We start from the raw sequence: 18,536 nt of genomic DNA, 5'->3' as shown, positions 1-18,536 counted from the left end.
ATATAAAATACTTGAGCAAAATTGAGTCAGGGACCAGTCCAGCTAGCTGAATTTTAGCCTGAATCAACAGGCTAGCAAAGTCACAGCTCCACCTGTTGAGCTAAAGCAAATCATCCACCTATAACAGCTGGCAGCACAGACTCATTTTTTTGCCAGACATAGATTACTAACACTGTGCCACTTGGATAAAACAAAACATAAAAGTTTAGGGACAAATGATGTAGTCATTACTCTAGGTGAAGGAGTACTACAGCCATTGAGCCATGAGAACAAAAGGACTTGGATCTAAAGGATGGGTCTCATGGCAGACCAAAAATAGGACGACATTCTTCTCAGTAAATTTACTAAAGCGTACCACAATGACAGAAACAATGCTAGAAATTAAAGTGTATAGAGCCCACTCAGCTCTCTTTCACTTCACAGGGGACTAAGTTGCTCAGACCAACAGCAACGAATACCAGATACCCATACACACATTTTCTTTCCCATTTATTAAAAATGCTTACTTCTTCCTTCCTTTGCTACCTATGAATAGCCAATTCACACAAAGAAACTCAAGCTAAAATGTAATGAAATATCATTCCCAACTACCTTGTAAAACCTGAAATATTTATCAAGTGAAGGACACCATTTTATGACCAGAGAAATCAATGGCAAAGTTCTCATGAGTCTGAATGGTCTTAAATCAACATGCAAGTTTCTCATGGAAGAATAAATAAGGGTGTGTTTTTTGCCTTATGTGGTCAACATTCAAGTACCTTTTTCTTCTGAATGGAAAAAAGAATCTGCAGTGGTCTGCAAAAAATGTACATCAGTAGCAGTTAGACTTCAAATCTAGAGCACAGATATAATACCGCATACAGGCCACACATGGCTTTCTCAGATATGCCACCATTTGCATCTCTCTGTAATTCTAGAAAACAGTAAGTGGTGGTGCCTGAATACCTCAAAAACACATTAAAAAAAAAAAGAACTATTTATTTGAAAAGCGTAACTTTGGTTTCATTTCAAAGATAAAGACTTTTTGCACACTATTTCTTAAGAAGCTGAATCAGTGTTCAAAGTCACAAATCATTATTCCAAATTTTCAGAATTAAGCAAAAAAATAATTGTTACCCAATAGTTACTGGATCCTTTTTATTATCCAATAATTATTGTGAAAATAATAAGGAAAATATGTTTAGGATAAGGGATGACAGGTAGTGTAATGCTTACTTATACGCATAATATTGTAATAGATCCTAAGTAGCACAGAGGTAAATTCAGCAAGTTCTTGGCAAAAATATTACTTTGTAACATTCATAAAGATATAGATGCATGATCTTTTTTGACATGGAAGAAGAAAATTTTATATGGTAAAAACAAAAGTGCAAAAACCATACTGTATTCACTTGCTTATGGTCCTAGTTCAGTAAAGCACTGAAGCTTATATGAGCGAGTCTCCTGACTTCAGTTAAGCTTGTGGTTTTCTTCTAAAAAGTGGTTACAAATCATTGGTATCTACTCTGTAGTACCCGCTACAACCCCACAATTTTAGAATATTCCATAAATTGTGAAGAATAAAAGCAGCACTCGCACCTCCTCTAATGTACTTAGTCACACATTTCCATATTCATTTGGATTGCATTACACTGCAAGACTGAACCATATCATTACAATCTGCTAATCCACCCAATAACTTTCCCAAGACTCACACTCTGCTCTAGCTAGCAAATATTCTGTGCATCTAAGATGCAAACACAACCTACATTCTGATATATTTATAATTCTGTGGGACAGGATTTTATTCCAATGAGTAGCGCTAGGAGAGCCAGCAGAGCTGTTCACAGAGTAAGGAGGTACATGGAAGAGGTACCACCATTTGATTCAGTACAAAGAAGCTGAAGATACAGCAGATGATGATTCACACAGAACACTGTCTTATCAAGGGCCAGACAATATCGTTCCTTACTCACTCCAAGTGAACACTCACAGAAGTGGCTCCACTGAAGTTAAGGATATGTTTTGGGCAACTAACTACTCAAAATCCCAAAGTTTTATAATTCACATATTAAAAAGTAGCGTTACTAAAGGGTCATAGTCTTGCACTTCTAGGTACTACACTACCATCTACTACAAGCAAGCCAATTAAGTAAATGGGGCTTTAGAAGAAATAAGTAGGAATGTAAAATGGTGGGCCTTGTTAAGGTAATATTGATTACAGAGGAAGGCAGCAGGATGGAACCCATCTTTTTTTAATGGTGAAGGTTTTGATGTACTATTTATAATGCACATCTTTTATGTTGCATCTCTGTAGTTGTGCTCCTCCTTATTTTCCTGCTCTTTAAAGATCTGTTCACTCAGCAATTGTCCTCCATAAAGCGACAGTATTTTTGCTATGTTTTACCTAGCAATATTGTTTACAAAATCTTCTCAGGATGCAAAGCATTCTCCACATAAGCATTAAGAAAAAACTCTGTATGCAATACAGAGTAGCTGCAGAAAGTGACAACAGAAATTACTCTAAATTAGAGTCAAATTATGGACTAACATTCTGATTTTAAACAGACCAATATTCTACAATATTGCTATTGACTGTGCAACAACCGTGAGGACACAGCTTTAATATTATTCCTGTTTTAAGCCCATGCCTTCTTTTGCAAGAGCTCAAATGCTATGGATGAGATTGTAAATATAAAAAGCAGTCCATTAATTTTATATAAGCAGTTTTATATACCTGAAGGCCTATGACAACATTTCTTGACAAAATAGCCTAGCAGAAGAATTGTTTTTCTAAAGTTCCATCAAGAATGGCTTATAAAAATGAGTGTGCAGATAAAGATTATGGTACAGGTGGTCTGAACTACCCATAACATAAATTCCATTAGTTAAAAATTTTTAAGAACTCCAATTACACTTTCAATTTGAAGTGGCATCTGAATAATGACAAGCAATCCTCAGTGATAGAAATGTCTACTTAATCTTCAACAGGAGACAGAATCTGTCCTCCTTGCATTAGTAAACCATTGCTTTACATAGGAATCCTCCCTTGTATAACACTGCAGGATCGGGCCATAGGATCTGTCTTTGTTTTTCAATGGTGGCCTCAATATATGGGTAGAGTGTGTCCTCTTTTTCCTTTTTCCATCTGCCCAGGGGCTCATACGCACCCTTAAGACAAATGCAGGAAATACTGACAGCTGAAAATTCAGTCCCACATAATGCAGGGCTGACATGGGGGGAGGGGGGCGCCGGCAGGAGGGGCAGAGGCGTAAGACATGCTAGCCCCTAATCATTTGTAATGTTACCTATGTTATTTCTGACATAGGTATGCAGTACCAGGCAGAATCACTGTACTCACAGGGCCAGATCCAAAACTACTGGAATTGTTAGAAATCATCACTAAGTTCAGGGCTTTCTGGATCAAAGTATCAGGTGTCCTAACTACGAAGGTAAGTAGCATCTTCCATTTTTCAATTGAGGATGCTGTATTGGTCAGATTTTAAGTGACTCTTTACTTTTCTTTCTAAATAAATAATATTAATTTAATATATCTTAAACACATATAAGAACTGAGGCTACTAGATCACTTCTTTCCTGGTATTGTTTAGGCTGTCAGCTCTGCTGGTAAAAGATCCTTGGGATCCTGTCCAGCTATCACCAAAGTTTAAGGAAATATACAAAGAAATAGCACAGGTATCTTTTACTTATCAGCTTTTCAAAAGTTCAGGAAAAAAAAAACCTAACAAAAACAACAGAACAATCACAAGCACACACAATAAGAAACAACTAGGCTCTTCATTCTTTAGTTTTTGCATCAAGCCTGGATTAGAAAATGAAAATTGAGGAAAATAGGGCACTGGTATAATTTTGTAGGCTTCCAGAAAGCAAAAGAGCCTAATTCCTCCCCCTTCAACAATCTGCTGATGTGGAAAGAGCAGATTATCTTTCCATCCACTGGTTAACCTGTCATCAAAGTGATGAAACAGATTAACAGGAGAGGTGATACCCCAGAGGGCACTGCCAAAACTAACACGTAAACGGACAGGACAGAGACCAACTAGTGGAGAAATCATTTCACAGCAGACACAGGGGGCAAGGAAGAAAATATTACTAAACCACTCCTTGGAGAGGAAAAGGCAAGGCACCTGGAGAGATGGATGCAGTGTGCAAGGCAGATGAATGTCCCTGAGACATTTGTCACTAGTTGGACTGTGAGACACTGACATTAATGAGGGTGGCATTTGGAAGATAAAAGCAATATCTCTGAAGCAGACAACACAGTTTCCAGGCACCATGCACGGGGACATGGTGTAATCAAAAGGGACTGGAAAATGTTCATGTCTAGCAAAAGCATCACAATCCCCACTGATATTCATGGGAGAATATGGATCAGGAATAAATGGCTTATGGTTTTGTCTGGAGGGTTAGTGGGGATTGTGGCTTGTTTTTCCTCTCAGCCCAGTCAATTCCCATCACATTCCTTTAATGAAGGACACTCCATCAGTCATCCACTTACACCTGCCTTGTCAAAAGTCAGTGTTTCATTGACAAGTGCTTTTCAGGCAGCAGACCTCTAGAGGACAGCTCTGTCGATAGTGAGTGGGGATTTACAGGAGTGGAGGCACTTGCCTGCGATTATCTCCTCTTGAAAGTAAGGAGGGAGCTGGGAGATACCCCAAGCACTGGCTGCAAGAACACAAGCAAGTGGAAGGAGCAAGATCTGGCTCACAGAGTGACACTACCCCAAAAATTACACCATGTCTGAGAGACACTCCTGCCATGACCCACAGGATGGGAAATGTCATTATTAACTAATCACTCCCTGCTCTCACGTCTCAGTGTCAGCCACGTCCCACAGACCATTTTGACTCTAATGCTCTCAGATGTCTCTGGTCTTCCTCCAACAGGAGAGGATGCTGTGGTCCTGGGATGGAATGAGACAACCCCGAGCATCCCAGAACAGAATTCCTGATCCCCAGACTGGTCCTGCCAAGATCACATCTCTGTTCCCCTCCACACTCATGTATTGCCCCTCTGGTAATTTTTTCCACAGAAAATAAAGCAGCTGCTTCGCCATTAAAAGAAAGCCAGTCAGCAGCAACAGTAAATACATCGATCTGCTTGTCCACCCGTCTGCTTCTTCTTTCAGGAAAACTAACGCAGGCAGCAAAACCCCGAGCCCACAGCGAGTTTCGGGCGAGGTCTGAGCAGCAGCGGCCCGAAACACTGACTAGCCCGAGACAGGGGCGCTATGAACGAGGAGTTTCCGAGGGCCGGCGCGGTCCCCGGCAGCGCACAGCGACCGGCGCCCACGCCGGGGCGGGGAGGGGCGAGGCGCGGGGCCGGGCGCTGTCCGCGGTGCTGCTGTCGCGGCCCTGCAGTTCCGGGAGCTCTCCAGGGTGCTGCACGGCGCTGGAGCGCGGCCGGGGCTGCCCGCGGCGGACCAAGCGGGGAGCGGCAGCCCCGGGCCGGGGTGGCAGCCGCGGGGCAGCGCACCTCAAAGTCAGCCGTGTCCCAGTCCGTCTGCAAGCCCTTGTCCGCTCTCCCCGCAGCGTTTGCACTAGCCTTCTGCGGCTCAAACATTCAGCATCTCTGGCAGAGGGGGGAAAAGACACACCTTAAAAAAAAATGTAAAATCACGTGGACTAATCGTGCACTGAAGAAAGTTTTAGACTTGGATCCAGTGACAAAGAGGAAAATGGGAACCCAAACTAACCCGACATGTGACAAGGACAAGCTCTTTCTACTTCCTCTGTAATGCTGCATCTCCACGCGTGAAGGTGCCAATGTCCCCGTCCTGCTGCAGAGTACCGAGCACCTCCCGGTTATCCTTCAATACCGTCTCTTTCTCTCTCCTCTGCGATTTAAAAATTGAAAGAGAAGGGGGAAAGCTGACGGATTCCCTCCTTTAATCACAAGCAAGCCCAGCAAGATGGATTCTGGGAAAAGAAGCTGTATTCCTAAGAAGCAGCCGGTATCATAGTGGTTAAAATAGAACAGAAAAGCCTCTCACAAAGTCGATTCTTATGTAGATGAGGCGACGTAAGAGCTTTTCTCTCTCTTCGCGGGCTTAGTGAATTTCTAATTTGCCCAAAGAAGCCCTAGAGGAATGAGGAAGAAAGGGCGGGAATACTGGGTTGCTAGTCCTAACAAATAGTACCGTGCTCTGGATTGTCGCCTAGAAAATGAGGGGATCCAACGCCATTGTCTCAGACGAGTTATTTCTCTTGACCTTCGGCTTTGTCCATCCAGGCTGAACAAACTTCCTGCAATAAGCATCGCCCCTGCTCTCTGCCAGACACACAACTTTGGTCTCTCTAGGTCACAGAAAGCGAAAGAGCATGGGAGGTGTTTCCCCTCCAAAAGAAGGGCACTCGTAGAAGTTTAAACAACAGCCAGAAAAAAGTAGGGTTAAACAATAAACTGGGAAATATGCTGTCCTGATGAACAGAGAGCAGTTTCCACAGCATTGAGAACCCGCCAATATATGTCATATCAATAAAAAGGAGCTCTTCGAAAGCTTGCATAGTAATTGAGATTGGAGATCTTTTTTGATATGGGTTGGCATTTCCTCATATCAATCTGACAGAGCCAACTCAGGAAATTGCTGGTAATATTCATCTGGGGAGCACTTTCATTAAACGTAATTCATTCGACTTTCACAATAAATTGAGTGACATCCTTACAGCAGAACCTTTTTATCCTTGATGAAGTGCTTGCCAGCCTTTGGTTTTCCACTTTATTGTCACATTCCTTAAAGCAGAATCGTCAACATGTCAATCTGCTGCATGAAAAAAATGCTAAAGCTGTATTTACAAAGCACCCAGGAGGTGGTTTAATGCTGACTTACAAGAAGAGCGAGTTGGGTGTTAAACTATCTGATAAATCACAGCATAACTTCACCCAAGCCAAATCGGGAGAACAGAAGCCAATCCTAGGGAGGGAAGGATGGCTCACACATTCATTTTCTCCAAGTGCTGGCCATTCCGAGCAATTGGTTTCTTAACCTGCTTCACCGCACTTTCCAAGACGACTGGGAAATTGGCTTTTTGTTAATTAAAATGGCGGTTTAGAGACACAGGGAAATATTAAAGAGCTTAAAATGGATACCTCTAGGTACCGACTTGGAAGATTTGGCTAGTCAAATGGAGGCGGGGATATTGGATTATATTCAGGTGCCTCCCTAAAAAGTGAAATCTGTTCCAGACTGCTTTCTCCAGCGACTTAAAAAATGAAAACAGTGTGTACTAAGCACCAAGAAAAAGAAATTTCAGTGCGGGGAAACCCCTTCTTAAACTCCTAGCACAGGTCCCTGGTGGTCAGGAAGGAAGGAAGCCCCGAAAAGATTGCACCATCCTCCGCTTAACAAAAAAGAAAACAAAACAAAAAAAAAAAAAAAACCAAAACCGCAACCTACACCGCAGATAAGTTTGTTTCGCCTCAATGAGCTCCGAGTCCGGTTACTATTCCCGTGCTTTACCTTCCGAAAGGGTAAATTACTCCCCCTACACCACCGTCAAAGCGTTTCTCAAACTCTTTTAGAAAGAGGGAGCGGGATCATCTCAAGGCTACGTAAACTCTCTCGCACAAAAAGCCACTTCTCTCCCTCCATGCCAAGCGTTCTCCCGCCCCTCCTTCCTCTCCCTGCCTTCGACGTCAAATTGAAAATTGCAAGAAATCGCTTATTTGGGGGGGGGGAAGCAATACCAGAATGCTTTCAGCACCAAATGCCTCTGAGAAAATACTGTGGGTGGTGATTATGATAGGGCAATGCCTTCTCTCTTGTTTTTTGTTTCTTTTATCTTCGCTGCCTATAGAGGGTGGGGTTTTTTTTCCTCCCACGACAAAGTAGGACACAATCAGCAACTATCTTTTAAAAAAAGAAAGAAGGAAATAAATCAACTTATCTTCGCCGGCACGTGATATCTCTTCACGTTCTCCATAGCTTTCATTAACCGGGGTGAAATGACCGCAAACAGTGCGACACAAAGCGAAATTAAATGTACACAAACTCTGGAGCCACCAACCTCCTGTTTACCCCCTCAGCAAACACCGTACCAAGTGTGCCATCGCTGAGGACAATTTTAAACCTCTATTATTCACAACATTTTTGCAGGAAAGCTCCGCTCGGCTGTCAGAAGGCCTCCAAACTACAGTGACGGTGTGGAACAGACCTTAAAATCCCATCCCGGCACGGGGAGGAGGTGAGCAGGCTGTTTCCAAGACCCTCTGTCAAAGCCATCGCCCTGTAAAACAAGGTGCCCCGGGAGCCCCGCAGCTGTACTTCTCTGACAAAGCGCCGCGCAGAGAAGCTCCCCCCGCGAAACAACCTGCTCGCAGCCCTCCTCGGGGGGAGTGGGGGGGGGGCGTGTGAAAAACACCCCTTCATTTGCTCTTGCGCTGCTTAAATTCCGCACGGAGTTAAAACCCTCTACCAGTCAGCGCTGGTGTATATCCTAATTTACAAACCCATCGGTGAAAGAAACACTTGACTGGGAAAAGGTAACGATCCGGGGGGGGTTGGGGGCGGGGGAGAGGGAGAGGGATCCTTACCCTAGCAGCACGCAACGCAAAATTCCGACTGTTTTAGTTCCGTACCCGCTACTCCGGGTAAGGAGGACCTAAGTAGTGAGATGAAGTCTCTTCAAACCAGGGCGATCCCAGCAAAACAGGCGCATGTTATCATTCCTTGTACCGTGCGGGAAGTTCCCCCTAGAGCATGCAAAGGCAGAGCCTGTGAACATGTTGGAGGGTAAAATCCTGCAACCCGCAAGGCGTTTTGCCGCCCGGGCGCCCTGGGTTAGCCGGCGGGATGCGCAGGATCCGGCCGTCGGCCGGGGAGCGGCGGGACGGGGCGAGCGCTCGCCGCCGCCGCCGGGAGCTGTCGGACAGCAGCCCGCCGGTCCCCGCCCGCAGGAAGGGGCTCCTTAGCAGCCGGTACGGAAACGATCTGCCTCCTCCTTTTGGACCATGCTCGACCTGTCCCACTGAGAAATAAGTAGTTAGGATCCTTGCCGTCTTTGCCAGCAGCCCGCGCGTTTTGTAGTCGCTTCTACGGCATGTTGCTTCCACTCAGGAAAAAAGAAAGAAATGAAACAGCCTGGCGTTTTATTGTCCTGTGGTGTCGGACTGGAAATTCACCGGCAACTAGGCAGGAATTAAAAGAGAAGGTTTCCATTAAGGGAGTAGTGTAAAACCCCGGTGTCCTTATAAACAGACAGAGCTCAAACCTAGAAAAGTCTACCATCTCCGGGTTTTTTTGTCTTTCTTAATATTTACATGCTTCCTTAATGACGATTTTGAGCTCGGCGCAGCGCTGTTAGTTAAGAAAACATTATCCATTAGAATAGGACTAAGATGCTTTTGAAAGAACAGCGGTGAAGTGGAGTCTTGTGGTAAATAAGACCGAATGTAGCTCTTTGAACAATTTCTGCAGCTCTCTAAATCTGAAGAAACAAAATAACTGCAAGGCTTTAAAGGTTAACTCCTAATTCTACCGAATAAGTACTATGTTATCCGTTTAGGCCAAAGGAAATGCACTCCCACTGCAAATCAAATATAACATTTTCAATACACTGCACAGCTCGAAACAAGGAGAAAATGCACGTCTCACAGAGGCTAACTAATGTTCTTATCAATAAACATAATACGACGAACCATCTCTACCCCAGCAAAATTCCTACTCATTCTGGTTGGCCGTGACCTCTATAAATTTCAGGCAATAAGGCTGGATGGCATATGGCTCTATTAAAAAGGGAGAGAAAAGCAGAAGCACTTTTTTTTCCCAAGATTTCATTACGAAGAGGTTTAACGGGAGGGGGTGGGGGGGGAAAGGAGCAGTGGTTTGCTGGGTGAAGAGAAATTACAAGCCAGCGAGTGTCTGTAAATGAGTAAGTTCGAGGCAGCCTCGCCGCGGCTGTTCACTACTACTGAATCCCGCCTAATTCAAGCGGAATGGGGAACAGCCTATTTTCCCTCTCTCCTATATTATTGACCTCTCTCAAAAAAAGGATTTTTTAAGAAACTCCATAGGAAGCTGATTGTGCTGCCTGTTTCATTTACCCTTCCTAACAGGTTAGGAACTGAAAATTTAATTCCTAATTGAAACCGCTCTAGCCCACACAGAGCGACACGCACACACGGATGGGTGCAACAAAGTGTTGCACCTTGCTGGTTTGTGGCACGGCATTAAAGCTTTAATCAAAACTTCATGCTTCGATGCTAATAAACAGTTTATTATCACGCGATGGCCTAACGCAAACTTTCGGAGTCACTCCCTAAACACAGAGAATAGGGAGAGATTGGCATAAACGTGGAAGTATTGACTCGGAAAGAAGAATCGGGTTAGACAGGGAAATCCTTTGGATCCCCCCCCGGGTGTTTTGGCAGAAGACACAGCCCAGTGGAAGAGCGCATCCCCTCCTCCTAGCCTGTCTTTTATTCTCTTTTATTTTTTGCATCATATTTCGCATTGTTTCGAGGGAAGCTGGAAAATCATCTCTTTTACTCTGCAATGCCAAGCCCTCGGAAAAAAAAAAAAAAAAGAAAAGAAAAAAAAAGCATTCAGGTAATGAAGTCTGTAACTAAACGGTAATTGAATCAGCATAATTTGCACACTGAATGGTTTTCAAATGCTCCCAGTTTACAATTAAAGGAGAATTAATGCGCTTGTTGTTCAGACTGCAGCGCATTAGAATAAATCCAGCACTGTTGTTGTAATGAGTCGAGAGCAGTTTAACTGCCAGCAAACACATTTAAAATTTAACACGACGTATCGATCTCGCTCCGGCTTTTTGATAGATTATTTGCCACGCACTTTTCTCCCCGCTTTCCTCCCCCCTTCTCTCCCCCTAACCCACCCCCCCCACGCTCCCCCCCGGCTATAAAATTCGCGGGGAGGAGAGAGGTCCGCGGCAGACGTGGCACCGCAGGGCGAGGGCAGAGGCCCCCAGGCGGGAGCCACGTCCGGGGCTGGCGGAAGGGGCAAGGGAAGGGACGGGACGGGACGGGACGGGACGGGACGGGCGCGATCCCGCCGTCGCTGCGCGGCCGCGCTGGGCGCTGCGCTGCCGCGGGAGGCGCGCGCGCAGCCGAGCCCCGCCCCTCCCCGGCCCGGCTCGCTATTGGCTGTCCCGCCGCTCGGTCGCGCGCCACCGCCCCGCGCTGCCCCGCAGCGCCCCCAGGCGGCCAGGCCGCGCCAGCGCAGGCAGCGGCGGCGCAGGCAGCGCCCGGCGGCCGCGGAGCCGGAGCCGCGGCCGGGCCGTCGCCTGCCCCCGTGCTGGGGTGATTTTCTCGGCAGCGCACCTGGAAAAAAAAGGGCTTTTCCCTCCCCCGCCGCCACCGGGACGAGGTCCCGCCAAGCGTTTGCCTGCTTGATGCGTCGCTGGGGAGCGAGGGTGCGGGCTACAAAGGAGCAGCCTGCCTGCTTTTTGTTCCTTGCCATCGCAGGGGGAATAAAGTGTGTGTTAAAGGAGATAACGCCGCTGTTTACTCGTGTTCCCCCGGTAATCTTAAAGGAGATTTGCTAAGAAAGTCAATGACACTTCACGCGGAAAATACTAGCTGTGTTCGTCACGCCTGTGCCGCGGCGCCCGTAGTGGCACACTGGCGGGGTCCCCTTCCAGGGGGGAGTCCCACCCTCAGGAGGGAGCAGAGGGCAAGAAGTTGCCTCCAGCCCACAGCCTGGGCGGGCGCCCCCGCGGCGGAGGTCCGGTGCACCCGCAGGCACCAGGGGACCGGGCCCGGGAGGTGGCACCAGGAGACCCGGCTGGGGAGCCCCCGACCCTGCTCTAGCCCGGCGGGGCACCCCTTCCTCGCGGAGGAGAAGTTACGGGTCTGCTCCCCGCGCCGTGCGCCCCGCCGAGAGCTCCCGGCTGAGCCCCGCACCTCCCGGCCGCGGCCCGACCCCGGGAGGACGGGGCAGGGCTGGCTGCGGGGCGCCGGTCGTTGCCGTGAGTTTGTTCGTTCTCCGCCAGGCTGGTGCCCTCCTCCCCGCCGAGCTCCCCCCTCCCCGGGCCGTGCGAGGCGCCGGGGGCACTCACCAGGTAGAGGGTGGGCTGCAGCAGAAGGACCGCGTACCAGTACACAGCCTGCATCCTCGCCGCTCAAACTTCCCCCGCGCTGCCTTCGCTGCCTCTTTGTTCCTTCCAGAACATAGATCCACCTGACATCCACTTTACAGAACAAGCAGAGCTCTCACCAGCCTAGACAAAAATGAAATTATAGACCCCATGACCACACGACAAGGTTAGGCTTGAGACAAGGGGGGAAGAGAGGTGTGTAGGGACGGGGGGGCGGGAGAGAAGGAGGAGATGGGGTGTGTGGATGGGGGTGGGGGAAACAAAAAACGATTAAAATCGAGTTAATCCAGCGTCAGAGCAAAGTGATCGCACGGTCCGGGCTGGCTGCAGAGCGCCTGTAGGCAGCGCTCCCCGGCGCTCAGTCCTTTTACTGGGCGGGAGAGCCCCGCGGTGTGGGCTGGGACGGCCCGGGGGTGCCACCGCCAGACCTGCCTGCCTGCCTGCCTGCGCGCCCTCGGCGGGGACCGGGCGGCAGCCGCCCGCCAGTTCGCCGCGCAGCCCCGGCAGCGCGCTGGCGAGCGGAGCGGCGCCGGAGCGGGGAGAAGGGGCAGGAGACGCTGGGATCGGGGCTCCGGATGCTCCTGGGCGCTTGAAGCCGAGGCGGAGAGCTTCGCCTCCGGGACCCCCGAGCAAGCTCTGCCTACCCCCACAAGCGCCCACCTCCCTCCGCCGCTCATAAGGTGCGCCGTGCCTTGCCCCGGCCGGGGCCGAGCCCCGGGGCGCCCCGACGGGCGACGACCCCCATCCCCGGCCCCAGCCCTCCTCCGCCCCCGCGCCCCGCGGACAGCCCCGCCGCCGCGGGGGGGCCGCGGCGGGGATACGTACGGCGTGGGGGGTCCGACGGCGGCCGGGGCTCCGCGGGGTGCTCCATGGGCGAGCCTAGAGGGGCTGAGCGCCGCGGCGCAGCCCGCCGCCCCTGCGCATCTCCTCGCCGCGCTCCGCACCGAGGGGTCCCGCGGCCGCTGTGCATCCGGCGCAGGCACTGTCAGGGCAGCGGGGCGGCTGGCCGGCTCTCCCCCCCGCGCCTCCCCTTCTCCGCACACGGCCGCGCTCCGGCTCCGCCGAGCAGGACACTTACGGGAGGAGGGAGCTGCCCGAGCTGCCCGCTCGCCTTCGGCGGGGGGCGCGGGCAGGAGCGGCGGCACCGGCGCTCCGGGGCGTCCAGGGCGATTTGTCTCTATTAAAAATGACTTATTGGCGAGGGAGCGGCGAGCGCCTGCTATTTAACTTCAGATAAAATCTATCTGCAAAGACCTTGGCCGATCATCTTAAAATAAAGCGCTGGAGCCGAGCACTGTCCGAGCCTCACTGCTTGGGGAGAGAGAAAGAGCAAGCGGAGGGGGGAGGAGAGGGGGGGCTTGCTTGGCGAGGGGGGAAGGGAGGAGGGAGAAAGGGGAGTTTAGCGGCGTCCCATCCTCTCCTCTGAAAGGGGTGATGAATCAGAGCCCTCCCCGGGCGGCGTGAGCTGCCTTGCGCTGCCTGCGCTGCCTGCCCTGTCTGTGCTGCCTTCCCTGCCCGCGCTGCCTGCCCTGTCTGCGCTGCCTGCCCTGTCTGTGCTGCCTTCCCTGCCCGGGCTGCCTGCACTGCCTGCCTTGCCCGAGCTGCCTGCGCTGCCTGCACTGCCCGGGCTGCTTGTCCTGCCCGCCCTGCCGCCTGCCTCTGCTGGGGCGCCGGCACTGCCCGCGCTGCCTGCCCCGCTGCCCGCGCTGCCGCCCCTTTCCCTTTCCGCCAGCCCACGGGAGCCGGCTGTCTGCCCAGCGCCTGGAAGGAGCCCGGGAGAGCATCTCTTTCCGCTTTCTTTCCTTTCATTTTAGTTTTTCCACCTCCCTCAGGGGTGTCCCGTGCAACGACAGCGCTGCTTAGCCCGTGAAGGCAGCGGGCGCCCGCAAACCGGGCACTGAGGCGGCGGGATCTTGGAGCAGAGCTGGGTGACGGCTGCGGGAGCCAAACTCTGGGATTAAAGGGTTGCTTCTCCCCCGCAAGCAGGAACCTGTAGCTGGACAGTCCCTCGGAGTGAAGCTGGAAAGCTCATGCCTGCCCAGTGCTGTGGCTAATCCCGCCAGCTGTCATGCAAAGGGAAAGGTCTCATCGACCTTGTTTTCCTTCTTCTTTACAAGGAGTCCTATGGGGGTTTTTCCTACCCTCTTCCATCCCCCAAATCATATAATTACCAGTGTGACATTGGGACAGGGTGAAGGGGAGGATACCAACAGCACAGGGTAGCCTTACCAGATGCCCAGGCTCGATAGCAAATCTCAGATTTATCACCTCCCAAAGGGGAACCAAGAAGAAAGCCAGTGTGCTGTACAGAGAGGGAAATGAGAGAGAAAAAGAGGACTTCAGTTGTCCTGCCAGATCCTTGCTTCCCTCAGAGCACGTACTGGTAATTAATATCTGCAATCTGAGGCTTCAGTACCAAGCTGTAAAATACTGTTTTAATTTGGGGGGTCTGAGCTTGGAACACTGTAATAAAAGGGGAGGGGGGAAAGCAGAGGGAAGGTAACGAGCACTCTTTGAAAGAGCTGCACCAGAGCTTCCCCCATGGCCATTTCTGCTCCAAACACCTGGAAGATGGACACCTCCATATGTCTCCAGCACCATCACTCTGCTAGACATGTGGAATGCTCACGTCACAGCTTTGAACAGAAGCGTGCAGCCTGCAAGGAATCATACTGTCATCCTGCCCCTCCAGACAGCCTGTGCATTACACTGCAGGCTCAACCTGCCTAGGGACTTCTTGTTTCAAATGGGTAACAAATAAAAAACTACAGCTGACTTTTCCCTTTCAACTCCCTCCTTCCTATCTATTCCAGTCTTACTTCCCTGCAAGTGAGGGCCTTTGTCCATGCTTTGAGAGAGAGATGGATGTTGCCCTCTTCTTGTAGAACAAACTTGCCATAAGAGGCATGGAGCGTACTGCTGACCTTTGCAATAAGCTGCTATTTAGACCCAGCACAGTTACCCTTACCTTAGATATGAGATTGCCAGGTTAACATGGAGCAGGAAAAGCAAATGCAAAGTCTGCCAGATTTCAGTGGGTCATGTTCCTGAGGAAGACATCATTTCTTCACGAGGGAAAACATCTGCTCTTCAAGAAGGAATGATTCAACTCTATGGTCTGTGTAACTTGATTCAGTTTCTCCAAGGTCTTATCACTAATGTCTTCATATTGGAGGTGACAAGGAAGTAGTTCTTGGAGAAGAATTATTCCTTCATCTGGTCAAATAGAAGGAGGTCCTCCCAGTCTTTCTCATCCAGATCCTTACATCTCATTTAGGGAAGCACTGTGGAGGAAATCCCAGCTCTGCAGGAATCACAAGCATGGCTACTCTTTACTTCAGCCCACTAAAATTTCCTCCCCAAGAAAGAAAGAAAAGAAAAGAAAGAAAAGAAAGAAAGAAAGAAAGAAAGAAAGAAAGAAAGAAAGAAAGAAAGAAAGAAAGAAAAGAAAAGAAAAGAAAAGCAGGCTCCAAAGTATCCCAGCGGTGAACATGTGATACTTTTTCAAAGGGAATGCAATGTTTATGAAAATCTGACATTCAGGATTTTCGGACACAGTCTTTTGATTTTTATCTGATTCTGTAATACTGCTACTGCAGCTTAAGTGGAATATTAGTTTTTTCAAAGTTAATTTTAATTTCAACCGTTTGGATGCCATTTGTAATCTCAGCAATAAGGTCCCCAGCAAGGTAGTGTCAGCTAGTGCAGTTTTAAAGAATCACAAATTCCAGGTTTACTAATGGACTTTTAAAAAGTCCAATTAGACTTTGAAATGCAAGTGGACTATTTTTAAAGCTTTGAAATACATTCTAACCTTTAGACATCTTTCCTATTACTGTGAAGATATCTTCCTGGCTTGCAGAACTGAAAGGGTCACAAGCAGAAAAGCCAAAGACAATGGCAAGTGATTAATAATCGCTACAGGTTCCAACAGAAGATGGGCACATGGTTTAATTGCTTGAGGCACTAGAAGAAAATACAATGCTGCAATGATAAATATCAAATTACTGTGCTAAACTTACTGCACAACGTAGCTAACCTGCCTAAACATGGGCAGTTATGTATGAAATAAAAATAGTAAATAGAACTGAAATCCATGCAATACTATTCATATAAGCCATGTCTCTTATTTTGGAAATAATGCTTGGAAAAAAGAAAGTAAAGCAAAGAAAGCAAAGGTGGGCGAGAGTACTAAGGGCTGAAGCAAGTCTAAGATGAAAAACTGATACATCTTAACCACCATTTTTTGGTTTCCTTTCAAACAGATTTTTTTCTCAGTGTTTCAGGGTTACAGCCAATGCCTCAGTTGGGAATTTTGTCTCTGTTAAAGTCAATGAAAGTTTTGCCCCATCTCTGTAAAGTGCATATTAAGACATTAGCAATGGCTGCCTTGAAATAAAAAATCAGCCTGTGCTATAAGCAAATATAATCTCATCTATATGCATGTTGAAGTACTATTGAATTCAACTGGAGTTGCATATGCACTACAATGACAGATTATGGCCTCCACAGCTTTTCTATATTTGTACTATACAGCGTACAGGCCAGATGCCTCATATCACTCATGTAAATAATCTTACTGAAATGTTCTTCATATTGCCAACCATTAATTCATCAGACCTTCTCTTCTTATCCCTTCCCCTCTTCACATTTTAAATAGATTTCTTTTGTTTCAAGGAAATCTTCATGTTTGAGCAGAGTATTTTTATGGTTACTACTACAAAGAGTCTCTTGTCACATTTTATTTCCATTCTTTCAAGGTCAGAATATGACTGTATGTACCATTCATATTTCTAAATATAAAAATATCTCTGCGAGACTTTTATTTTTATTACATTGATTTCTGCCTACTTACAGTCAAAGACATACCATGAAGTGGTGTTACTCTGTATTCCATATGGAAAAATACAGGAATACTCCAACCACTTCAAGAGAAATGCCTTGAATTCACTATGGTCTTAATTATTTCTCCTGTTGCTGTGTCATCAGAACTCGCACAACGTTGGAGTGAGATGTGACGTTCAGTATCAAAGAAGACTAAAATGTAACGTACAAACAGCAGTGTCTGGATCACTCAGTCTTCTGTGATATAAATACAAGCAAGCCTACAGGCTTCACTAGACTCATTCCAGGTGACACTCAGTGTGCACATATATACTCAGGATTTTTCCCAAAATACTTGAGATGAGGTGAGACATAAATTATTGTCTATATGAAAAAAATTTACAGCCAAGTTTATCTACAGGATTTTCTCATGAATAATGCCTTTAAATCCAATAGGGGAAAAAAATCTCAAGATCATCAAGAATATAATCAGTAAAAAAGCTTTCTAACCTTCCTTTCTAACATAATGTGTATAATAGAGATTTGTATTTGCATTCCACATTTATTTCATCCATTAGATCTTGACAATTTTCTACAGTGGCAATACAGGAAATAGAAGAGTTTTAATAATACCCATAAGAAAAGAAAAAAAAAAAAAAAGAACTTTAAGTTATGTAAGGAGTCTGTACTGAGTCTGTACATTGCCCACAAAATACCACAACTTGGGTGAGTTTCCTGAAGACATAATTAGATTTCAAAAATAGTGTAGGACTAAGTGAATTTCTTAATTAAAATCCAATTATTGGAATACCTCATGATGTCCACTCTAGGGATTATTAGCTGACAGCAACACTTGTTGAAATAATAAAACTTGATAACAAAAGTTTTATTAAAATCTCTGTGTGCATGTGTATGGTTTTTAATTGCAAAAAACCACAATGCATATAATGTCATCTGGGAAGGCTTTATACAAGAGAGGTAAAATATGAGAGTTAAATTGTCTTGAAGTAGGAATTGATGTGGGAGAGTGTCTGCAAGGTCAGTTGTCTTCATTTTCTGTGTGATGGCAAGGAAGAAAGCAGGGAAGTCCGCAGAGGCTTCTTGGGCTGCCTGCAGGTCCAGAGGAAGGAGGGATGCTCACAGCCCAGGGCACTGTTGGAACAGCTTCTCTTGGGCTCCTGAGAGCACGTTGCTCATCAAGGCTTGAGCCCTGTCCAAAGCTGGACAAACTAGGAGCATTCAGGGCAGAAGGCCACTCCACGGAGAATTAGGAAGAATGGCAAAACTTCTCCCCGAAAGCCTGGCAGGGTAGGACATCCTGGCTCTATATCACCTGTACCAAAATGACACTGTGTTGCCACAACTTCTGAAGCAGCATAGTCACCTGTTCTGTATCATGAGCAGGAATAAACTCCCTGACACAGCGTTGCTGTCACTGAAAAGAGATCTAGTGTCTTTCCCTCGGCGAAGCACATTCGAGCAACGCCGACAGGCAATGGTGCTGGGTCTTCTGCTACACGCTCACCTGTTCACAGGGAGCTGGACTGGGGCTACAGCTTTTACACATTGCAATAAAGAATCTCAGAGCTCTGCTGACATCAGGAAGGGGAGCACAGGCGGTGAATGACTAGAATTGCTGGTGTCCAAAAG

The 18,536-nt window shown here is 47.6% G+C and overlaps 1 protein-coding gene across 2 annotated transcripts in view; it reads right to left on the bottom strand.

Moving 5' to 3' along the window:
* NXPH1 (neurexophilin 1) overlaps positions 1 to 13,617 on the bottom strand; it is a 142,873-nt gene extending 129,256 nt beyond the window's left edge. The window contains exons 1-2 of one of the 2 annotated variants that reach the window (XM_074574756.1): positions 13,141 to 13,617; positions 12,024 to 12,185 (exon numbers count right to left, since the gene is read on the bottom strand). In XM_074574756.1, coding sequence (XP_074430857.1) covers positions 12,024 to 12,077 — 54 coding nt within the window. In that variant the 5' untranslated portion in view covers positions 12,078 to 12,185; positions 13,141 to 13,617. Of the gene's footprint in view, positions 1 to 12,023; positions 12,186 to 12,887 lie in introns of both variants that reach the window. The other variant, XM_074574755.1, reaches the window with a different exon arrangement.
* Positions 13,618 to 18,536: the final 4,919 nt, after the last annotated feature.

The sequence above is a fragment of the Larus michahellis genome, chromosome 2, assembly GCF_964199755.1.
Source record: "Larus michahellis chromosome 2, bLarMic1.1, whole genome shotgun sequence".
In the NCBI taxonomy this organism is placed as follows: Eukaryota; Metazoa; Chordata; class Aves; order Charadriiformes; family Laridae; genus Larus; species Larus michahellis.
This window is presented reverse-complemented; position numbering and strand designations above follow the sequence as displayed.